At 34.3% G+C, this 16,808-nt stretch overlaps 1 protein-coding gene across 10 annotated transcripts in view; it reads left to right on the forward strand.

Annotated features, from left to right (window-relative positions):
• The window catches only part of ADGRL3 (adhesion G protein-coupled receptor L3), an 860,202-nt gene that overhangs the window by 299,448 nt on the left and 543,946 nt on the right, over window positions 1–16,808 (forward strand). For 2 of the 10 annotated variants that reach the window (XM_082838921.1, XM_082838922.1), the window contains exon 1: window positions 12,887–13,080. The exons of 7 other annotated variants lie outside the window; for them this stretch is intronic. Coding sequence is in view for 1 of the 3 variants with exons in the window: in XM_082838914.1 (XP_082695040.1) it covers window positions 12,877–13,080 (204 nt within the window). In the remaining 2 variants the exon portion in view is untranslated. Of the gene's footprint in view, window positions 1–12,876; window positions 13,081–16,808 lie in introns of those variants that run through there. One more of the 10 variants, XM_082838914.1, reaches the window with a different exon arrangement.

A 16,808-nucleotide genomic window follows, 5' to 3' on the forward strand; every position in this document is an offset into this window, starting at 1 on the left:
TTTGAATCTATATTTGCCCTATATTACCATCATGGCAGAATTAGTTTCTTTAAATAAAGAAAATTGTATTCCTATCAGAAAAAATATACATGAAGGATTTGATCAAATAAGCTAGGCTAGCTAAGGATTTGCAAGAGAAATATGCTAGTTATACTTACAAAAGTAATAGATAGACATCTTTGTACAAAAATAGATTCTCACAATGACATTTGATAAGCTTCCAGTGTTTATTTCATTTACACATATTATAGTTTGTGGTGATTTGACTGTCCAGAAGTCAAGGTTGTAGCTTACTGTTAGAGCACAAGAATATAGTCTCATGTATTTTTTTGTTTGTCATTACCAGTGTCTCCTACTTTATTGTCAAAGTAATTCTCCTCATACAAATTTAGATCAGAAAGAAAAAATCCAATAATCCCATGACTCAGTGGTATAATTAATATTAATGCTTTTTAGATTTTTTTTGCAGTTATGTGTATGCACATTTTTAAAAAAATTGGAATAATGCTAGAAATAAAAATTATATTTTAAATTTTGACTTAACCTTAAAATTCAGACATTTCTAGCATCTTATTAAAGTTTCAAAAAATTATGATAACCTGTCATATGAATGAACCATTGTATAACCATATGTTGAGGGCTCAGCATTGAAGGTCATTGATACATTGCCATTACAAATAGCAGTAAAATGGAACACGGTTGTATATAAAATTTGACTGCATCTTTGTACCCCTAGAAGAAAATCTCGAGATATGGAAAGTAAAAGAAAAGAATGATTCATTTTTAGGTTAATTAATAATTACTTAATAATTGATAATGAATAACTTAATACTATCTAAAATGAATGGTAGTAAATGATCAATACAGCCTTGCTTGTTATCTTGACAGTTTGTTTAAAACAATTCCACAAATTTTGGCTACTATAATAATGAACAAAATATAAATAAGAAGAGTAAATATTCAAATATTAAGATATAATTATTATTTGTAGGAGTATAATGATGTACTCAGAAAATTCAAGAAATAATAACTTTCCCAGAATTAATGGGAGCACTGATTTCAGGTGTATGATTCAAACATACATATATGATTCCATCAAAACAGCAATGAAATGCCTGAATTACTTAGGAAGTATCATAGCAGGAACTACATGGAACCTATGAGAAGAAAAATGTGAAACTTACTGGGAGTTATAAAAGAAGACATGCAATATACCATGTTCTTAGATGAAAAGACTAGGAATAGCAAAATTGTAAGTTATTTTCAAGTTAATTCATATATATGTTCACACACCGCATTCAGAGTACTGATGTGAGCTTTTCTATGTAGAAATTCAACAAAATTATTCTAAAAAATATATATAGAATATTAAACAAAAGTTAATAAGAAATGAAAAGAGTAATAGGATGACATAAATTGAACATAAATATATATATTATGAAAGTACAGTAATTAAGATAAAGTCTCAAAATTAGGGAAATTGATCAATTGTAAAAGAGATCCCTGAAACATTACTGCACTCTGTATGTTTGTGGTGTAATTTGATAGGAATGAGTCCTCAGAAAATCAAATATCTAAGACAAGAAGTAGTCAAATAGGGATCCAATCAAGTGTGTGTGTGTATGTGTATGTGTGTGTGTGTGTGTGTGTGTGTGTTTCCAATTATATAGTATGAAATTTCTGGAGAAAGAAATTTGAGTTACCTACTTTAATTTCAATTCTTTTTTTTATTTTTATTTTTTTTTGCGGTACGCAGGCCTCTCACTGTTGTGGCCTTTCCCGTTGCAGAGCACAGGCTCTGGACGTGCAGGCTCAGCGGCCATGGCTCACGGGCCCAGCCGCTCCGCCGCATGTGGGCTCTTCCCGGACCACCGGGACACGAACCCGCGTCCCCTGGAGTCGCATCGGCAGGCGGACTCCCAACCACTGTGCCACCAGGGAAGCCCTAATTTCCATTCTTGAACAATGTATTAGATAGGGTAAACTTCGGCTGTAGTCACAGTAGATTCCAAAATGAATAATGGATTCTAGAGAATATTTTCTTGTTCACCAAGAATTCCAAGGCAGGTAAGTGTTTCTGGTTGGATGTGTGTGTGTGTGTGTGTGTGTGTGGTAGGGGCTGGGAAGATGCCCTTTTCTTGTTCTCACAGTTATTCAGAGACCCAGTCTGATTTTGGAACAAGGGTTCCAAAATCTTTCTGAGGCTCATTGCGCCATTCCTGTCTACAGGAAGGAAGAACAAGCATTGGGAAGATTCCAATGGAAGGTTTTTATGAATATGCTTGGAAATAGTGCACTTTACTTTTGCTTCCATTTTCATTAATTAAAACTCTTCCTCATAGCCACATCTATAAATGAGTCAGAAAAGCATAGTCCTCTTGTGATAAAGGAAGAAGAAAATATTTATAAAAGATGCCATGTGGTTTTTAAAAAAACTAGATCTGATGCACCAATATCTTTTTTAATGTGTAAATGGGGATTTAAAAATATCTTTATTGATTTATATTTCACATACCATAAAATTTACCCACTTAAAGTGTTTAGTTCAGTGAATTTTAGTGTATGCATAGTTGTGCACCCATCACTGAATCAATTTTAGAATGTTATCAGTCCTCCAAAAAGAAATTCTGTACCCATTAATAGTCATACCCAGTTTCCCCTTCTCCCCAGTCCCTGGCAACCACTAATCAATGTCTCTATGGGTTTGCCTATTGTAGACATTTTGTATACATGGAATCATACAATTTTTTATCTTTTGCAACTTGCTTCTTTCATTTAACATAATAATTTTAAAATTTATTTATATCATAGCATGTATCAGTAGTTAATTCTCTTTTTGTTTCCAAATAACAATCTATTGTATGAATATACCACATTATATTTATTAGTTGATGGAAATTTAGATTATTCCTACTTTTTGGCTAATTTGTGTGTTGCTGTTATGAAAACTCATGTACAAGTTTTTGTGTGGACATGTTTTCACTTCTTGGGTATACACCTAGGAATTGGATTGCTGAGTCATGATAACTATATTTAGCATTTTGAGGAACTGCTAAACTATATTCCAGAGTAGTTGCACAGTTATACATTCCAAACGGCAGTATGAGGGTTCTCGCATTCTCACTCGCACTTGTTATTGTCTGTCCTTTTTCTTTTAGCCATTCTAGTAAAGATGAAGTAGTATCTCATTGTAGTTTTTTTCTTTTTTTTTGACAAACTGAATTAAATTTTTTTTTATTTTTGCTATATAGTAGGTCCTTTGTGTTTATCTGTTTTAAATATAGTAGTGTGTACACGTCAGTCCTAAACTCCCAGTCTTGATTTGTATTTCTTTAATGAATAATGTTGAGCTTCTTTTCATGTACTCATTGGCCATTTGTATTACTTACTTGAAGAAATATTATTTAATCATTTCTCAATTTTTATTGTTGATTTGTAAGCTTTCTTAAATATCGTTTTTAGAAAATACCACAGGATATCAAAGTTATAATACATTTAGATTTAAGAATGCTTTAGACTGCATTTTTTAAAAGAGGCTTTTTGCCTGGATTTAGCCACTTAAATCTCATCTATTTTAAATTCACTTTGAAATCATATATCGCTTGTCTAGCCCCACTCCATCTCCTCTTTTGCTTACATATTTGATTCCTAAAAATAGTTCATTAATCTGCTTTCTTTTTATGATGGCAAAAACTAGTAATTGACAATGATTGAAACTTTATTCTGAGATGTGAACTGTATAGTGGTGAATTATACACAAAACAGCAAGGTAATTCATTGGGTTCTTCTATTTAGTTTCCAATTACTCCTCCTTAAGAAAATAGTAAAGAACATTAAACTTTAATTGTAGTGGCCAGAAATGTTTCTGTTTTTGTTCTAGTCTGAATTCTTGTCCTTCCAGATTCTGGAAATCCCCCTTTTTTACATTTTTTTTGTATCATTGCTCAAGTTATATTATAAATATTGAGTATTTTATTTCCATAGACTCGTTTTCTCTGATATGTTCTACAAACAACTCAATACCTCTTTTAATTCATCTCAAGAAATTTAGGCAATTTGTTGTGTCTCTCTATCAAATCTACATATTTTAATTAGTGTCCTCTGGACTCACTCATATCACATCTTTAAACAAACAAACAGAAAAAGATGAGAAATGGAAAAGGACCTGAGGTTCTATATGGAAAGGATCCTAGTAAACTTGCACTATTTCAGCCCATTGGGCATATCTGAAATAGTACGATTTGGGGAGAAAAGATTAGGAGAAAACTAAATAAAGATAATGATTTATAAATGTTAATACTGTGAACAGCTTCTACAGTTTCAAGGAACCCTGAATAAAGGAAGATGTCAGTATTTAGAAAGTAATACTTAAACGAAGCCCAGAAACTGAAATTTAGAGTATTATTCAATCTAAACTGCTTTAGAATCCTAATTTGCATGGTTCTATTGAATGAAGTAGAAGGATTTCAAGCCTTAGAGTCTAATTCCAATTCTATTACTTCCAAGAAACATGACCTTAACCAATTTGAATCACAGTTTCTTTATTTATTAAAGGGGTAATTAGGCCTACTTGTTATAGTATGAGGATTAAGTAAAATAATGTATAGAAAGGCCCAAAGCCTCACACATTTAATCCTGTGAAAATGTGGTCATTAAAACATACCTTTAGGAATTAGAACTAAAAACCAAATGACCTGGATAGTAAGCAAAATTTAAAATACAACACCATCTTGGGTCACTTACTTTCCATAGTGGTTTTCAAAGACTGCATTGTATATTCTTAATCCCCAAATGTGACAGTTTCTCTAATTATGAGCCTACACATTTGTACACACATTCCATCATTATATTCAGGACTTACCCACTGGACTGTAACTAAGTCTTTAATGAGTTACTAATGAACATCTTAAGCTTAGATCAGCAAAAAATAAAAAAGTTAGAGTGTTGAAAAGCTATTCATAGTTAAGCCTGTTGCTTTTAATTAGACTATAAGCCCAATCAAATTTCCTGTCTTCACTATTCTTCCCAGGTTTGAAGGAATTGAATAACGAGTGACCGATGTACCCTTACTTTGATATTATTAGTTTAATGTGAAGTTAAAGGGGATAAATGCATTGAGCTAAATTAGAGAAATCATTGCTTATTAAATACAAAGATAAAATAATATGCAAAATTAAAATAGCATTTTACGATTCATTTTTTCTTGGACTCAGATGACTTCAAAACCGATTAATTTTGTTGTTGCATTAAGAAATAACAGATGACATGAGGAAAATATATCCAGATATGATTAGACCATGTAGAGGAAAAAAACCCTCTATATTTATAAAAGAAAAAACAGCTTTCACACTTTACTTCTCTCCAGGCTGTTAGAGATACTAGGAGAGTAGTGATCATAGACACTACCTGAATTAGATTACGACTATTCTTTTCTGTAGCGCTTGTTACAAATCAACATCGTGGTGACTATTTAGCAATGATCCTTTTCAAAAAAATTCCTTTTGATAGTGAAGTTGGTGAAACCATGCAAACTTTAAGGGCACATGATTTAATAATGAAGACAGATAATACATAAAATTCAAAGCAACAGGCTGGTATGATGCTCCCTCCAAGGAACACTACATATTTGCTTAAAAGGATGCCTTTTTATATTAGTCACAATGGCTCAGGCCGGTGGGAAGAGCTGTGATAGCCCAGATGTTTTATGGGTTACAGGCTGTTGTTAGAGGCAGGCTTGTTGTCGTGGCTCTGCACAAAGATTAAAAACCACTATGCCGATTTTTAAAAGTAGGTGTCCAATAATAATTACACTCTGTGTATATATCACCAACATAATATAATCGATCGTTTTGACCTGTGAGCCTGTTAACATATCAGCTTTCTTGGGAACCAGCATTTAGGCCTTCATTTAGTATGTGTATTGAAGAGGGGGTGGAGGGGTAAAAGTCTCTTATTACCAAAAAAAAGTAGATAAAAAGTTTTCATTTTCTCAACTACTTTCAGAGATGCCAGTTATGGTTAACTTAGGATGGGGGGAAAGAACTCGCTAATGAGACAGATCTCTGTCAAAATATGTATGGTTTTGCTGTTCTTTTCCCACATGTCGAGTACAATTGGCAACGTGATTAAGAAAAGTGCCCCATTACTACAGTTATAAAGATTTTTAAAGAAATTATTTACAACATTCTGAAAGCACATTTTCTATACCATTAAAATTTTAATATCCTTTAAGAGGGGAGTAGAGGGAGGGAAGTTAAAAGAAAATCCGTATTTTCCAAAGAATAAATTCCAGAATTTTTCTTTTGTTATTATGAATTGAAATCTGTTTGCATTATGTTTACAAAGAGGCAGGTGTTTTTAGTTTGAAAAAAAAAAGCTATTAGTTATCACTCTTCTGAGGAACAAGATATGTAATAGGCATTTTATTTAATTCGAACGAAAATAATGTCTTTTTGTCAGAAACTGATTTTTTTTTTTTACAAATTTACATCAATAGCAAAAATCTTACTCTGCTTACTCATTTTAAGAAATGTTTGAGATATTTACATTACAATATTGCAATCTAGGCAACCATTACAATGAATAAGCCACAATTTTTCTTCTATGTTTAAAACATGGAAGATGCCATACATGAAAGACAATTAAAAAAAATCTTTTAGGGCTTCCCTGGTGGCACAGTGGTTGAGAGTCGGCCTGCCGATGCAGGGGACACGGGTTCGTGCCCCGGTCTGGGAGGATCCCACATGCCGCGGAGCGGCTGGGCCCGTGAGCCATGGCTGCTGAGCCTGTGCGTCCGGAGCCTGTGCTCCGCAATGGGAGAGGCCACAACAGTGAAAGGCCCGCGTACCGCAAAATAAATAAATAAAAATAAAAATAATCTTTTAATGTTGTTTCTTTTGTTTTTTAACACTAGGAATTAAGTTTCCCTTTAGCTTTATTCATAACAAGTGTTTGCTTCTTCCACTAGTCTCAGGATGTCTTATATAGCTTTCATAACTTGACTGTTCAGTCTTCTGGTGAAAGTTTAGCCATATTATATTTTCTTTTACTGAAACAGCTATGTTGTAGAAAAGGAGAGCGAGGAACCCAGTCTGAAGGGAAAATTGCTTGCCCACACGGGACATACCAACACTTCCTAAAACAGTTCAGCCCAGAGAAGGAGTCTGTTGAGTTAAATTGAATAATATTCGCGTATACTATGAAGGTTGCTTCATCATACATAGGTAGACAATTCATCACTTCAGAGCCATTTTCTTGTAAGACCCAGAATTAAGTCAGATTTTTCTCTGTGTTAGAACTTCCATGATGTAATTTCTACTTGGTGGCATCCTTAGTCAGGTGCTTGAATTGGAACTTTTATGACGGTTGTTAGAGATTACTACCCAGCCTAGAAAGGAATTTTGCAGCTGTTCACATGCACTTCTAGGGAGAAATCAGGAGAGTAGTAATTTATTTATATGGCCAAAATGAAGGTGCTGGGAGAAAGGTAGAGCCTTTCAGGTATGCAAAAGGAAGCAGAATTGGAAAATGACCTTTACTTAGAAGAAAAGAAATGAAAGCAGTAGTCTGTCTCCCTTTCTCTCTCTTTTCCCTCCTGCTTCCTCCCACCCCTTCCTCCCTCTCTCTATACATAAATAGATATAGATATGGGACTGAATTGGATTAGATATTCTGTATCAATCATTTGTTGTTATAAGTATTTGAATATAATTTCTAGCATTTATGTAGCACTTTGCGGTTAGCTGAACACTTTTGCACACAATAGCTCAGCGAATACTCACAACAATCCCTTGAATCATGGGTAGTAGGCTCAGTAATTTTAAGATGAACAAATATACTTGGAACCATCAATCTAATGATGCAGTGACATTTCAAATAGTTGTTAGAAGAGAAACTCAAATCAAAATTCCTTAACCAGCTCATGGAGACTTCTTCCAAAGGCATTTTAATAACCTACTGAGAATTGCCTTATTTTGTAGACCTGTGATTTAAATTAGAAATAAACCAACCAAATCAGCATATAGGAGAACGAGCTAGAAACAAAAGAAGAAAACAAAAGAAGTAAAGTTTGTAAAGTTTGATTTAAGGAAAGCAGTATTGTATTTGCTTAAACCTTGGAAATAAAAAAGAAATCAAGATTTTAAATGTTTAGAAGATTTAAATTTTAATTTAAAAGTAGATATAAAATTTTAGATTTTAGTAGAGAACAGAAGGGAAATAGTGTGAAATTTGGTGCTGATTATATACATAGTGAATAGTTTAGAATAATCATGGGAAGCATGATACCGGGAATGTCATTTGGAAAGCCTGAGCAGTAGGGGAAAGAATTTCCTGTTAAGAAGGATAATTTGAACAAAGGATTTGGCAGGTACATATAGAGAATAAGTTTTGTATTCAAGAGAGAATAGTGAAAGGCAGAATTGAATATGTAGGTTAGGATCATAGCTATAATTACAGTACATATATTACAGTACAGTTAAACCCTGTAAGGCTCATAATTAGCTAATTATTAAAAAGATATGGTAAACTATTACCCCAAAACACAAAGACGAATGACTCGTGAATATGAATGTTAAATCACATGTAACTCTGATAAATAACACTCTGATGAGGTCTTGTTGTAAGCATTTCTCTCTCCTTAGAAATATCTTAGTACTGCAGCCCATTGCTATGTCTAGATTCCAGGCTCACTATTATGATCAATAGATGTTTGGAGGAAGAAGCTGAATAATTGAATTACATCGCTACTCACCTAAGGTGAACAAGAAAATAGAAGCAGTTGAAATTGGTTAGAAACTATGCTTATTTAGTATTTTTATGAATTATAAATCAGTTTTGATCTCTGAAGGCATATATTATTGAAATCTGATATTTTAATATTTATTTCAATTATAAGCTCCACAGATAATATGAAAACTCTGGTACCACCATCATGAATACTTTACCTCTTACATGCTCATTATTTTTCCTTTTCTTCTTGCCTCATATTTACCCACAGCCAATATTCAGGAACTTTGATACTCTGATGGCCTTTGATGTTTGGAGACTACACTTAAACATAGTGGAAATATTTTGATCATTTCAGTAGGTTGTGAAATATTAATGTTTATATTTCATTCTTGCCCACTAGGAAAGCAGAATCAAAGTGTTTAAATAGTAAAAATATCTGAATATGAATTAATTATGTGGACAATTTAAGTATGGCAATAATTTACATTACTTATGATGAACTTTTAATATTATTAATGATAAAAGCAACTCACATTTTAAAAAAATTAGTGTGTCCCTCTTTTAAAAAAATGAAATCTGAATCAGATATGTAATTTTTAAAGAAGTTAAGAATGAAGTTTTTCTCTCTTTGAAGAAGGATAGAAAGGAAGAAGAACAAGATGTATTGGCCTCATCGTTACTTCCTGCCCTGGAACCAAAATTACCTTTGAGACATCCTAAAATTACATACAACAAAGTTTGAAAATGTGATCTCAAGTAGAGATGGGTGTGGAGCATAAGAGGGATACCTTCCAAGTACAGATAATGTTACAACATTGTGGGGTATTTTTTCATAGTTAATTTGAAAAAAACCTTTCCCTTATGAATCTGGAGAAGAAAAGAGACATTCAGGATGTGAAGGCTATCTTCAGATATCTGAAGACAAATGCCTTCTAGGAGTAGCTTGATATGTTTTGCACATAGCCCATTTGTATCAAATTTAGACAAGTGGATGGAGAAGCCAGAGTATAGATATCACACCTTTTTCAACATGAGGAAGAACCTGCTGCTTCAAATGGGATTGGGTGGCCCAAGAACAGAGTGAGTTTGTGATCACTGTCTCCTTGTGTGAAACTTGGAGATTTTTAGCAGGGATTCTCTAAGGGTTATCTATTGTGTGAGTTGAATAATTCTTTCCAGACTTGAGATTCAGTGCTTTTAATGGAATACCAGACTTACAACAGTGATGTTTATCTTGAAGATTTATTTTTATAATAGCTTCAGGAAGAAAAATTAGATTTATATTTATACTTGAGTAAGTATTTCCCCAGAATTTATATAATACCTTAAGTATAACATATACAATATTTTTTAAAACAAAAATTAAGATTTTGGCTCTGTTCTAACAACCCTTCTCCATGTGGGCAGTGTAATGTCCTCTCCACTTTTGCTTCCAGTGGTCTGTGACTCTGGTTTCCTTTAAAAGAGATGGTCAGTTTAAAGGAGAGGCTGATCTATAGACATATAAGATAATCCAGCTTCATGGAACACCTTGGAGTCTAATCTCCTTTAACTTATGATTAAAAGTCTACTTAACTTCCTGGTATTTTTATTTTCCTCAGTCTTACCACATGGAATTATTTTGTTCTTTGATCCAGATCTATTCTTTCTAGGTCCCTAGACTTTGCTTTCTGGTTATAGTTCAAACATTTTTGTCTATTTCTTGTTTAAGCTGAGATTCTTTCATTTAATGCAGGCACTATTACATTTTTCAACTGATGGTGATTCCACTCTATACATTTTAAATCAATTATAATTCTCTGCCTACTCTAGCAATTGACCTTTCCTGAAATAATCTCTAATTCAGTAGAGGTCATTATTCCTATGTCTTTTTCCCTATCCTGCCCTAGTCTTTTTTTCCCAGGAGCTTTATTCAGTATCCTAAACAGATGGTTGATTGTCCCCAAACTAAAAGCCTTACCCAGGTTTACAAAGCCCATGATCTGGCTGTTGCTTACCTTTCTGATCTCATTCCAGATTACTCTTCTCCCAGTCCACTATATACAGCTTCATTGGCCATTGTGCAATTTCTTGATCAGACCAAGGTGGTTCCAGCCTGAGGCCTTTGCAGCAGACTGCAATGCTCTTTACTCCTGATTTTTGTATGACTAGCAACTACCAATATTTTGATATCTCAGTTTAAATTTTACTCCCATAGATATGTCTTCCATAAAAACCTAAACAGAGTAGCCTTTACATATTACCCTACTTAAACTTTCTATGGTTTACTCATATCTATATTGTATTAAAATTATTTATGTATTTGCATTATTCTCCATCTCCCACACAAGAATGGGTGATTCATTAAAGTAGGTATGTTATCTGTTTTGTTCACCAAAATCTCGGGCACCTAGAAAAGGACCTGGCATATAATGGGAAATCAAAGCATATTTGTTGAATGAATGAACAAGTAAATGCATGTTCCATCACTCCGAATGTCCTTATATGTTAATTTGGCTGAGGGTGAAATCTTTCAACTTTATTATAACTGAAGCTTGCAAGATAAATAATAGCTTTATAATCTTTTCCTAATTTCCTTCCATAGAGCAGTAAAAAAGGTGTTAGCAAAAACATACCTGTATATATTCATGTAAAAATAATAAAAAATTAGTCACATTGTCATTTTGGATAGCAAAGAGAATGATATTTTGGAAGTTAAAAGATCAGAAAAGATGCCACTGGAGGTAATTATTTAGAGATTTTAATTTTCACAGTTTTTTTGGTCTTAAAACTTGTTTCCTTCTTTGACACCTTTTCATTCACATGAACTATCAAAATAGCACTCAGACTACCTCTTGCCTAGATATTTTAGTACACTTTATAATGAGTTTAAGTAAAAATGTTGTTTAAGGGTGATGCCTTAAAGTTATATTCTAAACTTTTTCATTGTAGATGGATTGTTTGACAGATTTCTTAATATAATTTTTGTTTTCTATAAGAGCTGTATCATTTGTTGTGATTTGGAGGAGAACATGTTTTTCACTCTTAATTTGCAAATATTTTATATATCAAGAAATTGTAGCGGTACTTTATAAACTTCCCGTGTTAGAAATATGATCTAAAATTCTCTTGCTTTATCGAATTTCTTAGTTTCTCTCCTGACTATTGAATGGTAGCCCTATAGCATTATTATCATGTTTTTAATATGCATGTTATAATGTTAAAAATAATTATGTAAAGCAAAATCTTCTTCCTTGTAAAGTCTTTTTCTTTCTGTTAATAGGAACATTTTCATTATCACTCCTATTTATTACACTAGTTGCAATTAGTGTAGAGGAATATGTATCTGTACCAATTCACCAAAAAAACAAAATCCTGTACTTATATTGTTCTGTTTTTCATATCGTATAATGTATGACTGTTTTGTGAATATTAAAAAATAGTCATGTTTGTGCAATTTTATTTTTTCATTATTGTCTTGGTCTTCCATATTTATTCATTTATGTAATATGTACCATTTGTCAGTAAAATCACTGTGTATGTAAATGGCAAAAATGTATGTATATCCTTTTCACCCTAATGTCTATCACAGACCTTAATATAGCGTCTTTCCAAAAAGGTTAAGTGACCTGAAACATATAAATAAATATAAAACAATCCATGTAAGTGTAACAGTACAGCAAACGAAACTAATAAAAAGAAAACCTCTCTGAAACTTTCTTCACCCATTACTTTATCAAGCTTTTCATGTGTAAATATTTAGTTCAATAACCAGTATTTTTATTGACACAGATATTAGTGCCCATAAATTATAACAGAATGCTGTGAATCTTTAACAAATATAAATAATCTTTATATTTTTTCAGGTAGCTCTCTCTGCTTTCAATAATTATATTTAATTTTTAAATTATTGTTAGGAATTAGGATGAGGTTTTTTGCTTACTTAAGATTGTGATTAACTAGGGCAGAGTTATACAGTCAGTATCACACTAGCGACTAGGAGATACGATGTCCTCAGCTCCAGGGTTGTCTGTGGGGCCTGGGGTGGTGGAGTCCTGGGCCTATGGCCTGCAGCAGAGAGCAGCCTGGGAATAGCCCCTAGCAGGGCTCCTCTGAGGCCGGCCTGAGCTGAGCGGAGTCTGATGGTGCGCCCTGCGGTCCCCGCAGGTGGCAAGCACAGTGAGCGACATCCAGCCCTTGCTGCTCCACTGCGACATGCTGAGCGCAGCCCAGGAGGCGCTCTACCTCCCAGACATCTCCTTCAGCAGCCAGCTGCGGAGCGCGCCACTGCTCATCGTGGACAAGGGCCCCGTGGAGCTGCCAGAGGAGTTCGTGGTCCAGGTGCCCAAGGAGCTCAGATCTCAGCCCAAGGTGCGGCCAGCGGTGGGAAAAGAGGGCTGCGGGTGGCTGGGCAGGGGCTCCTGGGAGGCGCAGCCTCAGGCAGTGGCCCAAGTGTGTCTTCTCATATACTTAGTCTCTGCATCCACTCATAGTGGCTGATGTTTGCACCCACTGATATCCTGATCTGTTGTTGAACAATGCATGCCTGTTCTACATTAGAGCCTCATCACTATCTCAGAACGTTTGACTTTAAATTTCTGATTGGATTTGAAATATTTTTGCATTATCACAGGAAGTTTACAATTACTCTTAGTGACAATGTCAATGGTTGTAAAATTTGAATGGTTGTAAAAGACATGTTTTAATATTTCTGATCATCTGCTTGTTTGAAAGAAAATTCACATCAGTGGAAACTACCAAGATTTTTGAGGAGATTATGGTGAAAACATCTTGGTTAGGAATTGTGTATAGTCATCTAAAGCATAAAACCTGATAGAAAAGTGATTTTTACACAAGCAACCTAATTTTCTTATGAAAATGTTGGAAAGTGCTTTATTTATAATATTATCTCTGCAGCTGGCAAGTACAGTGAGTGACATCCAGCCCTTGAAGTTCCAGTGAGGAATAGTATACAATATTTGTACAAAATTCAATACTGTTCTTTTCCTCAATGCTTTGTATATATACTTTTTACCTTTATGTAATATTTAGGCAATATAATTTTTCTTTTTACTCACCAAACTCAATACAGGCACTCTTATTCCTCTAATTTCCCTCAGGGAATATAATATGTATAATGTAATATAATATAACATCATAATATACAAGCATTATATAATATTTATATGTTTATTAAGTATTTATATAATTATATAAATATTATATTTGTAATTTTCTTTGTGTCTGCAGCATGAAAAAGGCTGAGAAGCATTTGGCAGGTGGAACCATGAGTATCAAGCCTTGTTCCAAAACACACTCACCTCTCCTATAGCATAATTTAATAATTATACAGGAAATACTGGCAAAGGAACATGAAATGCCACTATATTAGCTGAGCTTATCTTCTAAGCCCCATTACAGAAATCCCTGGTAAAATAAGTTGGAATACTGTGTTTTAGTTCAGGGACTAAGGTTAATGCATCACCCTTTGATCAATTTGAGATTTAAGAGACCTGTGAAATTTAAACCTAACTCTTCAATTACTGCAGCCACATAAAAAGAGTAAGTGTGTGGTGACTTTCACACTCACAGTGGCTCTGTCCACTCAGTCACATTGTTCAATCAGTGGCCTAGAATCTTTCAGTTCAGATTAGCATTTCTTCCCTAGTGGTGATGATTGGGGGGCAGTGGTGGTGGGTAAGTGCATATGTTTCTACAGAAGCATGTAGAATTGACTCCAGTGTGTTTGGAAAAATCAGGTAAAATGTATGGTAAACATTCTTTAAGAACTACATTTTTTTCTTTTCTGTTTTGCTTTGCATTACCATTTCAAACCTGAAATTCTCTAAATTGGGTGCAGTTACATTTTTCACAAAATGTGCTTCAGCAATCACAAAGTTTTCATAATATTGGCTTTTAATTTATATTGTAAAATAGTAATATGAAATTAATATTATTTAATTTACCCAATGCATATATGTTCATCAGTTTCTAGTACTATTGAAGAAGAAATCTAGAAATGAATTTTAATTTTTGAGTAGATGTTATAAATGTTTAAATCAGCAACTATAACATAAACACACACACACACACACACACACACACACACACACACACACACACACACACACACACACACACACACACACACCTGCTGGCAATTCTGTCTTGTGACAAAAATTTAGAATAGCAGTCAATTAGAATAGTTTTTCCTATAGTACTTTTACTAAGATGTTGGCTGAATTTTTACATTCCCCCACTTTTATAGCCTAATAAGATTTTTCTATATTACGGGCTTTTACTTTTTGCCACATATGTGGCAGATTACAGTGTAGTAATGGGATTAAGTCAGGTTTTCTATCAACTTATAAATAGGAAAATTGTATTCTATTCTGTTTTGGACAAAGACAAAAATGAGGGTACAAGGTAACCTTTACGTGATCTTGTAAATGAAGACTGATGTAAATGTCATGTGATTTAAAAGGAGCCTACAGAATCATGTTAATCTGTTATGATGAGGCCATACTTTTTGAAAGTTGCTTTTGTGCAAAAGTAATTTTATCAGTGAGATAGAGAACAACTGAAGGTCATCTTAAATGTTCCCTATAGAAAGAATAAAGAAAGTGAAGTAAGTATTACAGGGGCGTACTCTTTTTTGATATAGACGATAGTACATACAGCTAGAACACTTGGACCGTTATTAAAAATGAAGTTAAAATGGGAGATACCACATTACCTTGAGTTCTTCAAATTGAAAAGACATGAAGAATTCAAACTAGAAAATGTCAATGAACTCCAGCTTCCTTCCTTCCTCCCTCTGTCTTTCTAAAACAAAAGCAACAGTATGTTATAGAAACAAGATAATTTAAGATTTAGAAAAATCAGAAAAAAATGGAAATAATGAAGACTGATATTAATGCAGTATTTGATTGGAAAATAAAATTGTGATTACTTTGAAAAAGTTAATCGGGCTTCCCTGGTGGCGCAGTGGTTGAGAGTCCGCCTGCTGATTCAGGGAACACGGGTTCGTGCCCCGGTCCGGGAAGATCCCACATGCCGCGGAGTGGCTGGGCCCCTGAGCCATGGCCGCTGAGCCTGCGCGTCCGGAGCCTGTGCTCCGCAACGGGAGACGCCACAACAGTGAGAGGCCCGCGTACCGCAAAAAAAAACAAAACAGTTAACCTCTATTTGTTCTATCGATAGCCAAACAAGCAAATAGAAACCCAATACACACAGCCTTAACAATATAACAAAAACCCTTTTATTTGTTTGAAATTAAACTTTGCCCCTTTTTTCCCCTTTACATTCATTTGACTTCAGATAGCTAATAGCAGTTCTTGAGAGTTAATGAGTGTTTGGATTCACAGGAATTAGGACTTCACAGTAGAGCAGCAAAGCATGAAGAATTAAAAAAACATTGTTCTCAGAAGACCTTTTTCTCTTTAGCGTACTAAGGCAGAAGAAAGTTTGAGGGCAGATTGCACAGTTAATGACTAGATATCACGACATTTCCTTGAAGCTAAAGGAATGTTGATGTGTTTTTTATCAGCATTTTCCTTGCTTTAATTGTGATTTTCATGCAGATGCTTAAAAAGTTCATTGAGATGATCTACAAATAACTCTCCTGAAAGCCATACGTACAGTATGCAGGGCTCATACAAGTGTTCTCTCAGAGTACAGCTAAAGCATTTCAATCCTGACAAGTCATAAAAACTCTATCTACCCTGTGCTCATTTTTTTTTAACATCTTTATTGGAGTATAATTGTTTACAATGATGTGTTAGTTTCTGCTTTATAACAAAGTGAATCAGCTATACATATACATATATCCCCATATCTCCTCCCTCTTGCGTCTCCCTCCTACCCTCCCTATCCCACCCCTGTAGGTGGTCACAAAGCACTGAGCTGATCTACCTTTGATATGTGGCTGCTTCCCACTAGCTATCTGTTTTACATTTGATATTACATATAAGTCCATGCCACTCTCTCACTTCGGCCCAGCTTACCCTTCCCCCTCCCCATGTCCTCAAGTCCGTGCTCTACGTCTGCATCTTTATTCCTGTCCTGACCTAGGTTCTTCAGAACGATTGATTTTTTTA

Source organism: Leucopleurus acutus (genome assembly GCF_964270905.1).
Source record: "Leucopleurus acutus genome assembly, chromosome: 4".
NCBI lineage: Eukaryota > Metazoa > Chordata > Mammalia > Artiodactyla > Delphinidae > Leucopleurus > Leucopleurus acutus.